At 41.3% G+C, this 16,872-nt stretch overlaps 1 protein-coding gene across 1 annotated transcript in view; it reads right to left on the bottom strand.

Moving 5' to 3' along the window:
• Positions 1-1,315: 1,315 nt before the first annotated feature.
• LOC120993795 (collagen alpha-2(IX) chain-like) overlaps positions 1,316-16,872 on the bottom strand; it is a 156,244-nt gene continuing 140,687 nt past the window's right edge. Inside the window, exons 36-47 of the mRNA XM_040422266.1 lie at positions 13,404-13,457; positions 13,160-13,213; positions 12,932-12,985; positions 9,125-9,196; positions 8,747-8,782; positions 8,552-8,596; positions 3,861-3,893; positions 3,630-3,776; positions 3,391-3,445; positions 2,172-2,360; positions 1,711-1,788; positions 1,316-1,512 (exon numbers count right to left, since the gene is read on the bottom strand). Coding sequence (XP_040278200.1) covers positions 1,316-1,512; positions 1,711-1,788; positions 2,172-2,360; positions 3,391-3,445; positions 3,630-3,776; positions 3,861-3,893; positions 8,552-8,596; positions 8,747-8,782; positions 9,125-9,196; positions 12,932-12,985; positions 13,160-13,213; positions 13,404-13,457 — 1,014 coding nt within the window. The remainder of the gene's footprint in view (positions 1,513-1,710; positions 1,789-2,171; positions 2,361-3,390; positions 3,446-3,629; positions 3,777-3,860; positions 3,894-8,551; positions 8,597-8,746; positions 8,783-9,124; positions 9,197-12,931; positions 12,986-13,159; positions 13,214-13,403; positions 13,458-16,872) is intronic.

Genomic DNA, 16,872 nt, shown 5'->3' on the forward strand with positions numbered 1-16,872 from the left:
ACGCTATTACAACATTGCAAGAAAGATATAGCCACTGTAACACATAGCTCTATATACACATGGACAGAAGCAAGAATGACGGCAAGGAGACAAGACGAAAACATACCACTGACAACAGGTAAGGGAAGTATCACACATAACACAAAAATAAAAGATAGATTATAGACAATATTGCACACACTACTGACAAGAAACACACACAAGGGACAACATGGTGACAGGCATGACAAGACATACGCAAAAGCAACATTAGCAAGAGATTGAGAAAGACGCTGCTGCTTTACATAGACAGAGAAAAGCATCCAAGCACATACATTGAGAACCCAGGCCTGTGGCACATCACATCAAGGAAGGACAAGTCACATCAGAAGTCGTAAGATCAGTTACATAATATTATTCACAGTCTAGCAAATATACAAAGCCGCCTTACATTGAAGGAGAACTCTCTTCAGACTGCTGCATAGATAATGTGCTAACCTTTGCTAACCAATAAATATTTTATGCTGTAGGCTTTCAACCATTTAACTGAATGGGCTCCTAGCACAACACACAACACTGCTGAATGTTTTGCGATGGTCGCAGTCACGCAGTGGTCCTTTGTCGTGCAACATGTGTTGCAGCCAAGATTGCCGTGTAGCCCCAGCCTTAATTAAATAAACCTTGTTATTAGTCCATGAACCGCCTGATAAAATGAGGGTGCTTGTGACCTGTCTGTCTGTGTCAAAAGATTATCTAACATATGGCCAAATGAAAACCACAGAAATAAAGCAAAACCAGCCATAACACTATATTTCTTTTTTTTTTCTTTTTTTTTCAAAACAAAATTCAAACCCCATAACCATTTGTAACACTGACAATTAGGGTTAAGGAATATCTGATCTTCCCTTCCTTGAGAAGAATGGACGGACATCTGAGTAACCATATACATTGCTTTATATGTCCCATGTTGAGTATGACTCGGTGTCGGTGAAAAGACATTCTCCAAAGCCATTATTGAAGTCAGATACCTCCCAAATTATCCAAAGAATGTGGAAAAGAAAGGATAGTGTTGAGGTCAGTGTTTAGGAGGAAAGTGGTTGATAGTACATGCTCACTGATTAAGAAATTACAATGAATTCTAGAAATTCTCTCATGTTCCTCCCAAAGTTAATGGTTCTGTTGCTCACAATAATGTCCTCTCTGCTGTAAGGACCCATTGGGATGGTTTATTTGGGGTGTGGGCCCATCCAGCAGGAAATTGGCTCCATTTGATGTTACTCTGAAATTTTCAGTTCATCTCTTCTGTCCTGGGGAATATTTGAGAATTGTATGATCATTAACCTTTGATGGTGCCAGGTTCAGTCAGAGAGGCTGGGGCATATGCAGATGCAGCCAAACATGCTGCTGCTTCACAAAATCCTGGCAGACCATTTGGTCCGGGCAAGCCAGGTCTACCAGGTTGTCCTGCAGCACCTTCTGGGCCTCTTTCCCCATCTTTTCCATTAATGGCCTGACCAGGAATGCCAGGGAGACCTGAAGAAAAGAGAATTCTCTATTATGTGCAATGCCACGTTTCCTATCACTTTGTTGTAAACAATTGTGGTTTATAAAAGTAATATATCCCCGGTGAGGTCTGATGTATTGGATCAGATTAACATTTACAGTCAGCAAAGAAAGTACTCAGAATAATTAAAGTATAATCAGACCAAACAACATCTGTATCAGTCTCACCTGGAATTCCAGGAGGTCCAGGAAGACCTTGGTGTCCACGGCCTGTTTCTCCCTGATCTCCCTTCTCTCCACGTTTACCTAGAAGAATTTAGTAAAGTCTTTAACGTTATGCAAATATTGAAACTTGTTGATATCACATAGCAGTATAGTACTTTCTGAACTGAAACTGATGAGGTTTTCCCAGAGTGGTTTCCTATTAGGAGTTCTGGTGCAAATGCAAATGAAAGAAGTAAAAGTTGAATGCTGTTTATTGCTCATGCGGCAGTAACCATACAAACAAAATACATGTAACTTCTCTAGAGTGTATCTGCTCACTCAGCTTTCTCCCTTTTCTGCTAAGAAGACAGGAAAACACATGCAGGTTTATTTACGTATATTAACGTGCTGTAATTTAATTTAATTTTTTTTCTCTTTTTGTGTTAATTGGTCGTTGCCAATTGTATGTGCATAACTTTACAAACCTTTAGGTCCTGTATTTCCAATTTGGCCCATAACACCCAGAATGCCAGGGATACCCCGAGGCCCATGTGGTCCATGTTCTCCCTGTTCTCCAGATGGCCCTGGTGGACCTGGAGGTCCAGGTGGTCCCACGATTCCAGCTCCACCAAGGGCTTCCCTCTGGGCACTGACAGCTACTGCTGCTAGTTGCTCTGTGAACCAAAAAATAACACATAAAATATTATGGTGCTCCCTGGGTCTACTTCAGGTCAAACGGCATTGATCATCCTTCATATTTTAACATGAAGCTAGTAAATATCAATACTAAATACAAGGCAAAATAAATACAAATGACTTGGAGACAAGTAATTGGCAGCTGTGCCTTCAATGCGCTTACGTTCCATCACTCACCAGCACATCCACTATTAATTCTATGTGTAAAGCTGTCATAAAGACAAACTACTAGAAAAACATTCAAACCTGCACAATAAAAATAACCCAATTTGCGTAGTGTGAATGCATAGGTGACTATGAATACATAGTACCAAAGAATGATAAGGCCATTGAGGTTGGATGGTCCACTAATAGAAGGGAAATTCTATTAAGACCCTATTCACATGATCGTATTTTTGCTCTGCAACTAATCCGCATTTTTTGCAGAAAGGATGAGGACCCAATCATGTCAATAGGTCCGCAAAAAATACAGACAGCACACCGCGTGCTAGCTGCATCCATATGTCCGTTCCGCATCTCCTCAGAAAAGATAAAATATGCCCTATTCTTGTCCTTTTGGTGGACAAGTATAGGCATTGTTACAATGGGTCCGCAAAAAAAACGGATGCAACACCAACATCACACGGATGTCATCTGTATTTTTTGTGGATCTGCAAAATACATATGGTCGTGTGAATGCACCTTAATAGAAAAGGAAATTCTGAATAAACACCTGAAGGAATAGCAGACAGGAGGTTGAAGATTATTCATATAGCTGCCAGGAGTAAAAAAAAAAAACAAGGGTGCGCTCCGGGCTTTGATGATATAGGTGACTCTTATTATATTGCAGATAGACCTTTACTGCATCATGTTGCTCCAGATGGCCATCTGCAGGTTTATCCCATGTCACGTGCATTTGTGCAGAAAGGTGACTCGAAGGCAGCCTTTAATAGCTCATTGTAACAATGGTTAACATCAGAACACTCTTTGTTGACTCTTTGGTATCTGACTTATCTTAAAAATACTCACCTTGCAACATTTTCAGAACAACTTCGATTATGTGCTGATCTCCTGCATCTCTTCCCTGAAATAAAACATATTACTGAAACCTTAGCAGGCAGAATGTTGTGAAAGTCATGATGTCACTTTGAGATTTGATTGTCCTAGACATGACCGTCTGGCTTCCTCACAGTCGAAATTAATATTTATGAGTGATCACTTAAGTTGATATCGTCTTGGGCATTTAAGAACATTTGGATATTACTCACAGGAACTCCTGGGCGTCCAGGCATCCCAGGGACACCCCTCTCTCCATTAAGTCCTCTTGGACCTGGTAGGCCTGCAAGGCCTTGTATTCCAAACTGGCCAGGATCTCCTGTTGGTCCTGTATACCCAAGTTCTCCATGTACACCTTGCTGTAGAGAAGCATAAGACAGCATTAGACCCGCAGGCTATCAACGGTAAGTAAAACAAAACATTAGATAACTAGACAAACTTACCTGGCCCTTGGGGCCTGGTTCACCAGAGTCACCCTAAAAAAAAACAGATATACATTCTTGAGCCATTTTTCTGAACATCGAGCATGTTCTTTATTACAGTATATGAATTCCAAAAGTTTTCCTGGGCCTATAAACTAATAGATATACATAATGATGCATATATTCTAAAACTATATATATATAATATTTCCTATACAAAAAGCTGTTTGGATTTCATCTACACCTACTCACAAAGCCCTGGCTATTGATATTAAGGACCCCTTATTCCAACTGCTACCTATATCTAAGGCTACTTTCACACTAGTGTTTAAGTTTTCCGGTATTGAGTTCCATCATAGGGTCTCAATACCGGGAAAAAAGTTTCCGTTTTATCCCCATTCATTGTCAATGGGGACAAAACGTAACTGAACTGAACAGAATGCTCCAAAATGCATTCCGTTTCGTTTAGTTGCGTTCCCATACCGGAGAGCAAACAGTAACATGTTGTAGTTTTCTTTCCGTCCTGGGATGTGAAGCAAGACGGATCCGGCATGACCCCCAATGCAAGTCAATGGGGACGGATCAGTTTTCTCTGACACAATCTGACAAATTAGAAAACGGATCAGTCCCCCATTGACTTTCATCACAGATCCGTCTTGGCAATGTTAAAGATAATACAACCGGATCCGTTCTAAACGGATGCAGACAGTTGTATTATCAGTAACAGAAGCGTTTTTCGGATCCAGCAAAAACTCTAGTGTGAAAGTAGCCTAATAGCCTACTAAACCTGTGTCCGTTTTTGGGGCCACCAACCACCAGTATGTCATTATATAGCTGGAGTTTAGCATTTCAAACCTGCATGTGCTAAGAAGCTTCATCTGTACAGTGCCGTTTCATCTGCTCAGTGCTTCGGTGCCTAATGTGGCTGGAGATGAGCCTGGACTTATCTTATTTTTACTGCACATTACAAAAATGGACAGTTTTGGCATGAGTCGCACAGTTTTGCACAGTAAATCTCAGCCACATGATGATACATTAGTGGTTTAGTGGCCCCAAACCCAGTGACAAAGGTTTCCTTTTAGTGACTGTTGAATAAAAGCCTTTGATGCAGTCATATCTTTTGGCACTTGGTTTAGTACAGTAAATTATGAGATTATATTATAAATAATATCATATCACAATTATACCATACGTACTGTCCATATACAGACAGATACACTCATTGACAAAAAAAAATAACACACCCAGAAAGAAATATCGGATTGCTGCAAAACTTTGCTGTCTCAGGCAGATATGTAAATGATTACAGGTGTGGTCTGATTAGACACTGGGTCTTGCCACAAGAGGGCGTAAATGTGCTTCCTGTGCTGCCCTATAAAAGGCTCTCAGAGACTACTTTTGGGTATTGCACCCCTTGATGACAGATTGATGACTGCTAAACATGCCTCTATGATGCGCTCAAAGACATTTGCTCAGCTGACAGACTTTGTGAGAGGGAACATTATTAGACTGCGAGAAGCAGGATGATCAGTTTGAGGAACTGCCTGCTATTTAGGCTTAGGCTTAGCTATCAGGCGGTGTTGGGAGCAGTGGTTACATGAGGCCACTCACACTTGACAAGCAGGCAGCAGATGGCCCAGACAGACCACCATTAGAGAGGATCTATTGATCTGCCAGCAATCACGAGCAGCTTGCACAGTTTAATTGTCCACGATCCAGACACAGGTGGTGCCTTCATTACACATCCTTGTCTCTGCCTGGACCATTTCCAAGTGCTTAGCCACCACCATCTTTGCTTGCAGTGGTGTTGTGAAAGAGAAACTTAAACTGATATGGACTACAACCATACTATTTTTAGTGATGAATCCAGGTTCTGTTTGTGATCCCAGAATAGTCTGGTTCAATTATGGAGGCCTCATGGTGAGCGCTTCAATCCTGCCTTTGCTGTGGAGTGACACACTGCCTCAACGGCTGGTGTGATGATCTGGAGACCCATTGTATATGACAGTTGGTCCTCATTATTAGTGATACGAGGGACACTAACAACTCAGGGACTAGCTCGGATGCCGCTTCTGCAGCCTATGAGTGTGCAGGATCTACAGGTCCAGATGCAATATCTGTGGGAAAATTTGTCACAGGATAACATATGAAACCTGTATGCCCAACCGTATATCATCTTCTATCCAGGCTGGAGGCAGGCCAACAGGGTACTAGAGCCTCCTTTCAATTGTACGGTTCTCCCCAATAAACATGTCTTTCCATTTTAATACTGTAATCACTTATGTATACATTCTTCAGATTTTTTGTCATCTGAATATTGCGTATTATCAGTCGGTAATATGCAGAAGATGTGAGAAGAGTAGTTAAAACTACAAAACTGTCTGAAGCAAAAGCTCATTTCAGTGGCATGCCTAGGGGGCTGGGGGGAGAGTTCCACCCCGGGTGTCAGCTCTACAGGGGGTGCTGCCGCACTCCAGGCAGCGAACTTACTAGGCATAGACAGCGGCATATATCTCATGCCTGCCACACCTCACATTACGCGCCACCGTACAGCCTCTACAGAGCGGGGACCAATCACTGCGCTCTCATAGACGCCTCTGTAACGGTGCATTATGGACAATGTAGTCTTTCCAAGTAAGACGCGCGCACTACTGATTGACACTGAAACTACATTTCCCAAGATGCATTTCCTGGCAAAGTAATGGCCGATGGCTGGGAATGTGCTTAGCTGCTTTTTGATACAGGACGGGTAAGTGACGGGCGAGTGTGGTACATGCTGTGATGTGGAGACGTTGGAGGGGCTGATAGAACCTGGTGGGATACAAGAGGCTTGTAGTGGGGGCTGCTATAGGGAGCCCAGTCTGGAAACAGCAGTGGATATCATCAGTGGTACAATACTATGAATGGCACTGACAGATAATGCTTTATAGATTTATTGTACAGAAATTTCTGGACAATAAGAGGCTGGCATACAGTGGGGTGCAAGGAGGGGGCGGAGCTCAGCAGTGCAGGAGAGGTGGGAAGGACATGTGAGGATGACCATAGGGGCGGAGCTTTGTTTGGAGGAGGAGAAAGTAAAAGTTCAGTGCTTGTACAGAGCCAGTGGCTGATCTGTGTCTGCTTGCTGAATCCTCCACCGTTCAGCCTGAAGACACGGATCGCTTCTGGCTTGTGTGGGAGGAGCCTGCAGCCTTGGTATATGCCTAAGCTCCTCCCACACAATGCTGCAGAGCATTCTGTGTCTGCAGGGGAGAGCTGGATGTGAGCATCAGGAACTGGACAAGGTGAATCTTGTGGGGGATTTTTTTAACACAGAGGGGACACAGAGGGCATTGCTACTATAAAGGGGCCACAGAGGTCATTGCTACTATGGAGGGGGCACAGAGGTCATTGCTACTATGGAGGGGACACAGAGGTCATTGCTACTATGGAGGGGACACAGAGGTCATTGCTACTATGGAGGGGGCACAGAGGTCATTGCTACTATGGAGGGGGCACAGAGATGATTGCTACTATGGAGGGGACACAGAGGTCATTTCTACTATGGAGGGGGCACAGAGGGCTTTACTACTACAAAGGGGCCACAGAGGGCATTACTACTATGAAGGGGGCACAATGGGCATTACTACTACAAAGGGGCACAGAGAGCATTGGTTCTGTGGAGGGGACACAATGGGCATTATTACTATGAATTGGGCACAGAGCGCATTACTACTATAAAGGGGGCACAATGGGCATTACTTTTACAAAGGGGCACAGAAGGCAATACTCCTGTAAAGGGGGTGGGCATAACTGTTACGGGGCACAGAGTGGGCATTATTACTGTGAAGGGGGCATAATGGGCATTACTACTATGAAGGGGGCACAATGGGCATTACTATTATAAAGGGGGCACAGTGGGTATTACTATTATGAAGGGGGAACAATGGGCATTATTACTATGAAGAAGGCACAGAGGGTATTATTCCTGTGGAGGGGGTGGGCATATGTGTTATGGGGCACAGAGTGGGCATTATTACTGTGAATGGCGCACAATGGGCAGTACTACTGTGAAGGGGGCGCAGAGGACATTACTCCTGTGAAGGAGGTTCACATAACTGTTATGGTGCACAGAGTGGGCACAATGGGCCGCATTACTACTGTGAAAGGAGCACAGAGAGGGCATAACTACTGTGAGGGGGCACAAAGAGAGCATTACTACTGTGAAAGGTGCACAGAGAGGGCATAACTACTTTGAGGGGGGCACAAAGAGGGCATTACTACTGTGAAAGGGGTACAGTGTGGGCATAACTACCGTGAGGGGGCACATATCTGGACAAAACTACTGTGAAGGTTGTACAATGAAGGCAATACTACTGTGAGAGGGTACAATTTTTTTAAAGTATTGGGGGAGCGGGTGCCAGAGAAAGGACCCGCCCCGGGTGCCAAACACCCTAGGCACGCCACTGGATCACTTTGGTAATTTCACATATAACACATATTTCAGATATAACAATAACCTACTATATTACCTTGTGACTTCCCTCCCCCATTGCCAAAATGACTCAGCTTGCATTTTAGGTAACAGGAATAGATTAAAGCACAGTTCTGTAATGATGACCAATGGTGGCGCTGTACTGTACTTGGATTCAGAGCATTATCTGGATAAGGTCATGCAGCTTCACACTCCTTGTTGCATGTAGTAAAATAACCCGTGTAGTAAGATACCTCACCTTTTCTCCTTTCTCTCCAGCTAGACCTTCAACTCCTGGATCACCCTAAAAGCAAACAGCAATTTTTAGCATTACGTGCCGCTGTAACATTAAGAACAGAAAAGAAAATAATGATGCTTGATGGCAGTAATAAGATCTGCCTATGACCATATAGCCAACCATATAGTTGGCAAACATCCATACAAGCATACATACCACGTCGCCTTTTCCTCCAACCTTTCCTAGGAAGCCCTGAGGAATAAAAGAAGCCATAAGTGGGGTAGTGGAAACTTGGCATCGTCAGCTACATCTAGCAGTTGAGGGTATATGATAGTATTATTTATATATTTTACGCATTTATATATTTTGCACACTTATATAGCATAGACATATTCCGCAGCGCTTTACAGACATTGTCATTACACTGTCCCCAATGGGGCCCACAGTCTGAGTTCCCCTCTCTTTTGAACCCAGTTAAAATGCTGGAATTCGGATGCATTTATTTACTATTCCTTCAGTCTTAAATAATGGAAGAGTAAAGAAAATAGAGAGATTGCTTATATTCCAAATAATCCCAAATTACCATGTGTTTACCTTGTCTCCTTTTACTCCAGGAATACCCTGTGGTCCTGGTATGCCAGGAGGACCCTGTTCACCTTTTGCTCCCTAATAAAATAAAAAGCAAAAAGAAAACAATTTGATTCGGGGCAGAACAAGATCCTACGTCACTTTGAGCTAGAGAATTGATCAATCATCAGTCAATAATGGGATCATCATTTGTACGATACAGTCATTCAGTTCTATCAGTTGTCCTCTGTGGCCATTAGCCACAGTATCAGGTTAAGGCCTCATGCGCACAACCGTTGTGTGTTTTGCGGTCCACAAACCACGGATCTGCAAAACATGGATGGCGTCCGTGTGCGTTCCGCAATTTGCAGAACGACACGGACAGCCTTTAATATAACTGCCTATTCTTGTCTGCAAAGCGCAGACAAGAATAGGACAGGTTCTATTTTTTTGGCGGACCGTGGAACGGAGCAACGGATGCGGACAGCAACACGGAGTGCTGTCCGCATCTTTTGCGGCCCCATTAAAGTAAACTGCGGATAGGATGCAGACCAAAACCACGGCCGTGTGCATGAGGCCTAATAAAAAACCACACTGCACAGTGAGGCTGGGGCTACACAGCGACAGGAGTTGTGCGACAGCAAGTCTCAGAAAAGTCACATAAAAAAAATACTGCTTTCTAGTATTTATAGTATGTCTGTTTATTGACTATTTTTAGCTACGTCCAAATATCATTTCTTGTATTCTACAGGGTGGGCCATTTATATGGATACACCATAATAAAATGGGAATGGCTGGTGATATTAACTTCCTGTTTGTGGAACATTAGTATATGTGAGGGGGGAACTTTTCAAGATGGGTGGTGACCATGGTGGCCATTTTGAAGTCGGCCATTTTGAATCCAACTTTTGTTTTTTCAATAGGAAGAGGGTCATGTGACACATCAAACTTAGTGGGAATTTCTCCCGAAAAACAATGGTGTGCTTGGTTTTAACGTAACTTTATTCTTTCATGAGTTATTTACAAGTTTCTCTTTGTTTACAGCCATTGACATGTCGCCGAGGTTAACACGTGAGGAGCGGATAGAAATTGTGTTGATGTCTGGTGAACGCAGTAACTGGGTCATTGCAGCACATTTCAATGCAAGACACCCTACGAGACCACCCATCTCCCATGCTACCGTTAGCAAACTGCTTGCTAAGTTTCGTGAAACTGGTTTAGTGTTGGATTTGCCAAAATGTGGACGCATGAAATCTGTTTCTAATGAAGAAACATCAGTGGCTGTCCTAGCTTCATTCAGCAAGAGCCCACAGCGTAGCACTCGCCGTATCTCACTGGAGAGTGGCATTAGTCAAACATCCCTTCGGCGGATATTAGCTACTCACAAATGGCACCCTTACAAACTCCAGCTCCACCACGGTCCACCATGGTCGCCACCCATCTTGAAAAGTTTCCCCCCTCACATATACTAATGTGCCACAAACAGGAAGTTAATATCACCAACCATTCCCATTTTATTAAGGTGTATCCATATAAATGGCCCACCCTGTATACAGCCTGACTCTCACCATAAAGGCAGATATTTTAGTTTATTGTTCATAAGGAATATTACAAATATACTTAGTCACCTTCACACTTAAATCAGTAAAAAAAAAGTGTAGGTGCGAACTGCACATATATGTAGGCTTTGCATCGCTTAGATAATCTTGGTTATGTTAAAATTGACTGTGTTGTGCCCTCTAGTGGAGAAGAACACTACAACATAAAACAGGCATCATGCTAAAGAAACCATATCTGCACTACAGTGTAACTTATGTTAAAAAGATTAAATGTTTACTTTGCAAAAATTCTATCTATCTATCTCCTATCTATCTATCTATCTATCTATCTATCTATCTATCTCCTATCTATCTATCTATCTATCTCTCATATCTATCTTTCATATCTATCTATCTCATATCTATCTTTATATATCTATCTATCTCATATCTATCTTTCATATCTATCTATCTATCTATCTCATATCTATCTTTCATATCTATCTCTCTATCTATATATCTATCTACAAAAAAGCAAAAAAAGGGCAGGCAGCACAGCAGTAAAAAAGTGAAATGGAGTGCCAGCGGCTGCAGAGGTGATCCACCAACTAAACCATATAAGTAAAACGAACTCCACGGCACTTCCAAAAACAAGTATGCGTTTATTTACCAAGTAACAGCGATGTTTCGGTCCGCTCAATGGAACCTTTCTCAAGCAGTGATAACCACTGCTTGAGAAAGGTTCCATTGAGCGGACCGAAACATCGCTGTTACTTGGTGAATAAACGCATACTTGTTTTTGGAAGTGCCGTGGAGTTCGTTTTACTTATCTATCTCCTATCTATCCATCTATCTCATGTCTATCTATCTATCTATCTATCTATCCATCTATCTATCTATCTATCTATCATATCTCATTATCTATCTATCCATCTATCTCCTATCTAATCTATATCACATCTATCTATCTATCTATCTATCTATCTCCTATCTATCTATCTATCTCCTATCTATCTATCTATCTATATATCCATCTATCTCATATCTATCTATCCATCTATTGCATTTCTTTCTATCTATCTATCTATCTATCTATCTATCTAGTCTTCTCATATCTATCTATCTCATATCTATCTATCTATCTATCTATCTATCTATCTATCTCATATCTATCTATCTATCTCATATCTATCTATCTATCTCATATCTATCTATCTATCTCATATCTATCTATCTATCTATCTATCTCATATCTATCTATCTATCTATCTATCTATCTCATATCTATCTATCTATCTATCTATCTATCTCATATCTATCTATCGTATCGCATTATCTATCTATCTATCTATCTATCTATCTATCTCATATCTATCTATCCATCTATCTCATGTCGATATATCTATCTATCTATCCATCTATCTCATATCTATTTATCCATCTCATGTCTATCTATCTATCTATCTATCTATCTATCTATCTATCCATCTATCTCATATCTATCTATCCATCTATCTATCTCATATCTATCTATCCATCTACCCATCTATCTCATATCTATCTATCCAGCTATCTCCTATCTAATCTATCTATTTCATATCTATCTATCTCTCTATCTATCTATCTCTCTATCTATCTATCGATCTCATATACATCTATCTATCTATTCATCTATCAATCTATCTCATATCTATCCATCTATTTTATATCTATCTATCCATCTACTGTATCTCATGTTTATCTCTCTATATATCTATCTATCTTATCTATCTCATATCTATCCATCTATCTCATATCTATCAAATCAAATAAGCTTGATTGGCAGGACTAAATACATTTTAGCATTGCCAAAGTAAGTTGGAAATAATTGGGTATGGTTGGGGGTATAGGAGTCCATGGTATATCAGGCTCCTCTCAGTCTATGGCAGGCAGTAATATATTGTGCTGCTGTGGCCGCTTTGTTCTCCTCTTCCCCCAGCAGTATGGAGAGTCTCTCTTCCTCCTCCATGGAGATGAAGTCTGGGCAGAGATCAGACAGTCTCCTGAAGTGAGTCTCCCTGACTGCTGAGTATTTGGGGCACCGCAGCAGGAAATGAGCCTCCACCGCCTCCTGGTTGCACTGCTGGAACAGTCAGCTCTCCCTGGGCATGTACCTCTGTCGGTGACGCCCTATCTATCTATCTATCTATCTCAGTTGACCAATACAGTTATATGTAATGCTCCATGATCATAGACAAGGATCTCATCAGATCATGTCAAGATTTGTCATTCTCCATTTGTGTAAACATATACTTACGACTTTCCCATCCACTCCGACAGGCCCAACTGGTCCTCTTTCACCACGGTCCCCCTACAAAGACAAACATATTAGCTTGCAATGACACTTACACCATTTTTTTCTAATGATATTTATACTCTTTTAAAGGACCAATGGAGGAAAGATCAGTCTTTATTGTCATGACATAGTATAAGGCAGTAATTAAAATGATGCCAAGAAGAAGAGTAATGTATTTAATTCACTTACCTTCATTCCAACAATGCCCCTGGGACCAGCTTCTCCAGACGGACCTCTCTCTCCCTAGTACATACAAATAAACTACAATGTATTTCCAGGTTTATTATGTCATAAAACATAATGTTATGTAATTATTTTCATAAAAACTGTTTCAGGATAAATTGATCTCTAGATGACAATTTCTTGTGAAAGGAAAAAACAATAAGCTGTGTTATGTAAAATAAAGCATATGCCCCTCATTATCTGTACTTACCTGCTTTCCAGGTGCTCCAGTGAATCCTGGTTCTCCCCGAGAGCCTGGCTCTCCCTGTGAGAAGCAAGCATACAGCAGGTTACAGTTCACAGTCTCACAAGGAATGCATAATATTATTAACAACCTCTACAATGTCAATGAACTTTTCACTAATTAACTAAAAAGATTAATATTTCCATTTACATTTTTGTCAGGTTTCATAACGTTACTACATTGAAGGACAAAATCTTTATCACTTATCCTCCACCTGGCTAATCCTGTGACTAAATAGTAATTTTTAGTGTTACACTTAAAAAACCTAAATGTTGTAGATAGATATAAAATGATCAGAGTAAAGTAGAAACCGCGCTGCTCCCAACAAATGCAAGTCCGACCACTCCAGAAGAGGTCGATACTCCACAATGCAACAAGAAGGATCCATCAGGTTTAAAATTTATGGGATTGGAACGAGTGGTAAACAAATGGCGAGGGGAGGATCCAATCGCCAAGATTAATCGCTGCGAGATAGAGTGGATTTACAGCCCTCAGGACTAAATATGGAATTTGACCTGAAACCTTGCCTAACATGAATTATGTGAGGAGGATATTGGAGTAGCTCCACTAACCCGAAATGATGGTACAATGTCCCTATGAATGAATGGTGTGAAGCGCTAAAGTTAGGCTTGATGATAACGCGCTCACATTAATGAGACTATAGTAGTAACCATTAATTGGATGTTCTAGCCATGTGACCAAGAAGGGGAGGTGAAGTGGGCCTTATGAATGGATTGTAGTAGTAACTGGTTATTGGTCGTGTCTGCTCACGTGACCACGAAGGGGAGGTGAAAGCGGTCTTCCATTGATTGACCTACGTAGCGATAGTAGAGACAAGCAAGAGATGGATAGATTTTATCAATAGTTATCATGTTTTTAATCCTTTTGAGTGTAAGAATGATGAAAGTTTATTTATGGATATGTTTTATTGAAATTGGAATAGATATGTGGATGGAGATGGTTTTAGACAGGCAGAGGGAGGAGTAACTCCCATGTGTGTATAAAAGATACATCCCCGAAAGGTGGGGGGTACGCCCCTGACGAATCGAAGGTGAAACCCGGGTAGGGCGCTAGAAGGGAGACCGGTCTGAACACTTGATATGTTTGTATCTTTTATGATCTTGTGAGTATAATAAATGCTGATTTTAGAAGATCTACTGCGGTACTTCATTATCCCTTGCTCCTCTATCTAACCATTTACAGAAGAGACGGGTGGAAGTGTGATTTGAAGCGCTGGTTGAACAGTGATTGGTTGCATTGTGGAGTATCTACATTGTGAGTAGCGTGGTTTCTACTTTACCCTGGAAATTGAAACTTGTTGTGAACAGGACCCCCACACCCGAAACCTGCAGCGCTCAGAGTAGGATTGACAATTTGGAATTTGCTGTTTTTTAGATATAAAATGATACACGGTGGATTTTACTAAGATCAGTATACTATAAAGTTATATTTAAGAAGGACCTATCAGCTCTCCTTATATGCTTGCTTAGCAAATACTTGTATTCCTACAAAATAATGATTCTGCAGCATCTTTTCTTAGAATTCTGTATTGTTCTGTTCCCCCGTTATTCAACCTGGAAATGTAGGAATACATTAACAATTGAGAGTTCCCATTGTCCTGTTCAAAAAAGTGTGTCCTATACATTCCGACACTGTCAGCACTGATTGGATAGTGTTAAAGGGTATAGGGACATGCCCCATTAAAGCGGATGTCCAGTTTCAGGAGGAAACTGGACAACCCTCGGAATCAGCCAGCAATAAAGAACTGGGAAGTACTTGCCTGGCAGAGATCTCGTGCCACCATTCCACATCTCCTGGTTGGGCTGTAATTACTGTGATAGCAGTGGCATCGAATCGACAACACAAGACCATTGCAGTCAATCACTGGCCTCTTTAATGCACTGCTGAGGCCAGTTATTAGCTGCAGCAGTCACGTGCTGTCGACGTGATGTCACCGATGCAGCCAGGTAAATAGAGCCCAGGCAAGAGAACAGGAGCGGTGGAGCGAGATCTGCCAGATAAGTACTTACCAGTTCTTTATTGCAGGATGATCCCGAGGGCTGTCTGGCTTCCTCCTGAAACTGGACAACCCCTTTAACACCCAGTTAACTGTATTCATTCCTAGGTTAGGTTTTATTTCCAAAATAAAACCTAACCTAGTTGTAGATTAATGAGTAGAAAAGATGCTCAAGGTCTTCTTTAAGTGTAGCATTGATGAAGATGTTTTTTATATATAAGGAAATATTGCTTGGCTGCTGTGGACTACAAAGCAGCAGACGAGGCGATCATAGGGAACCCCTAACATACTATGATGCGAATAAAATAATACAAAGCAATGACTGAAATCAATGGATGCCCATACTTTTCCTGGGTCAGAGTCAATTGAGGTCTCTCCTTATGAACTCACCAATTAGACAACTCTTTTACTACCAGTCCAATAATAAAAATGTTATTTTACGTATGTTATGTCTGAAAGAGATATGCAACCACTTTAGCTGCAAAAGTAATTTATTGTAGGTATGAAAAGTTCTGAATAACGTTTATCTTTCCATGTTTTAGAAGAAAATGTTTGCAAAATGGAAATGTATGTGTGATGTCAGTACAATATGTGCAAATAATGCTTTTGTCATTTGTTTGGATAATTTCTTAAAAAAAGAAGAATTTAAATAGTTTCTGTCCAACAGCAAGCAGTTTCTACTAGTACGGCTTGTGCCATAAAGGGAACCTGCCACCTTGAGCATGGTGTCTAATCTTCAGCCATCATGTTATAAACCAGGGGATGCTGAGCAGATTGATATACATTTTTGTAGGAAAAGAATCAATACACCTTGAATTATATTCATTTAAATATTTGCTGTTTCTATGCTTAAAGGGGGTTGTCTTCCAAAAACAGAATCGGTTCACAAGTTGTTGGTATAGCCGCTCATCCCTGTTCACTTCAGCTGTGCAGTAATAGCTGGACAACCCCTTTGAGAGTCCAGTGGGTGGTCCTAATCAGTGACTGACTTCCCTAAATGACTATGCATACAGAAATTACTGAGTAGGGTTACCCACATGACTCCTAAGCATAGAATGGATTCAAATGACTTTAGGGTACTTTCACACTAGGGTTAAAGTTTTCCGGTATTGAGTTCCGTCATATGGGGCTCAATACTGGGGAAAAAACGCATCAGTTTTGTCCTAATGCATTCTGAATGGAAAGCAATCCGTTCAGTATGCATCAGGATGTCTTCCGTTCAGTCCCTTTTACAGTATTTGGCAAAATTCAGGCACTCATTTCCATTGGAATGTATTAATGCAGGATCCGGTTTTTCGGTATGCGCATGCGCAGACCTTTAAAAATGTGAAAAAAAAAATACCGGATCAGTTTTTTAGATGACACCGGAGAGACATTTGTCAGACGGATCCAGATACGGAAACAAATGATATACGTTTG

Source organism: Bufo bufo, chromosome 3 (assembly GCF_905171765.1).
Source record: "Bufo bufo chromosome 3, aBufBuf1.1, whole genome shotgun sequence".
Taxonomy (NCBI): Eukaryota; Metazoa; Chordata; class Amphibia; order Anura; family Bufonidae; genus Bufo; species Bufo bufo.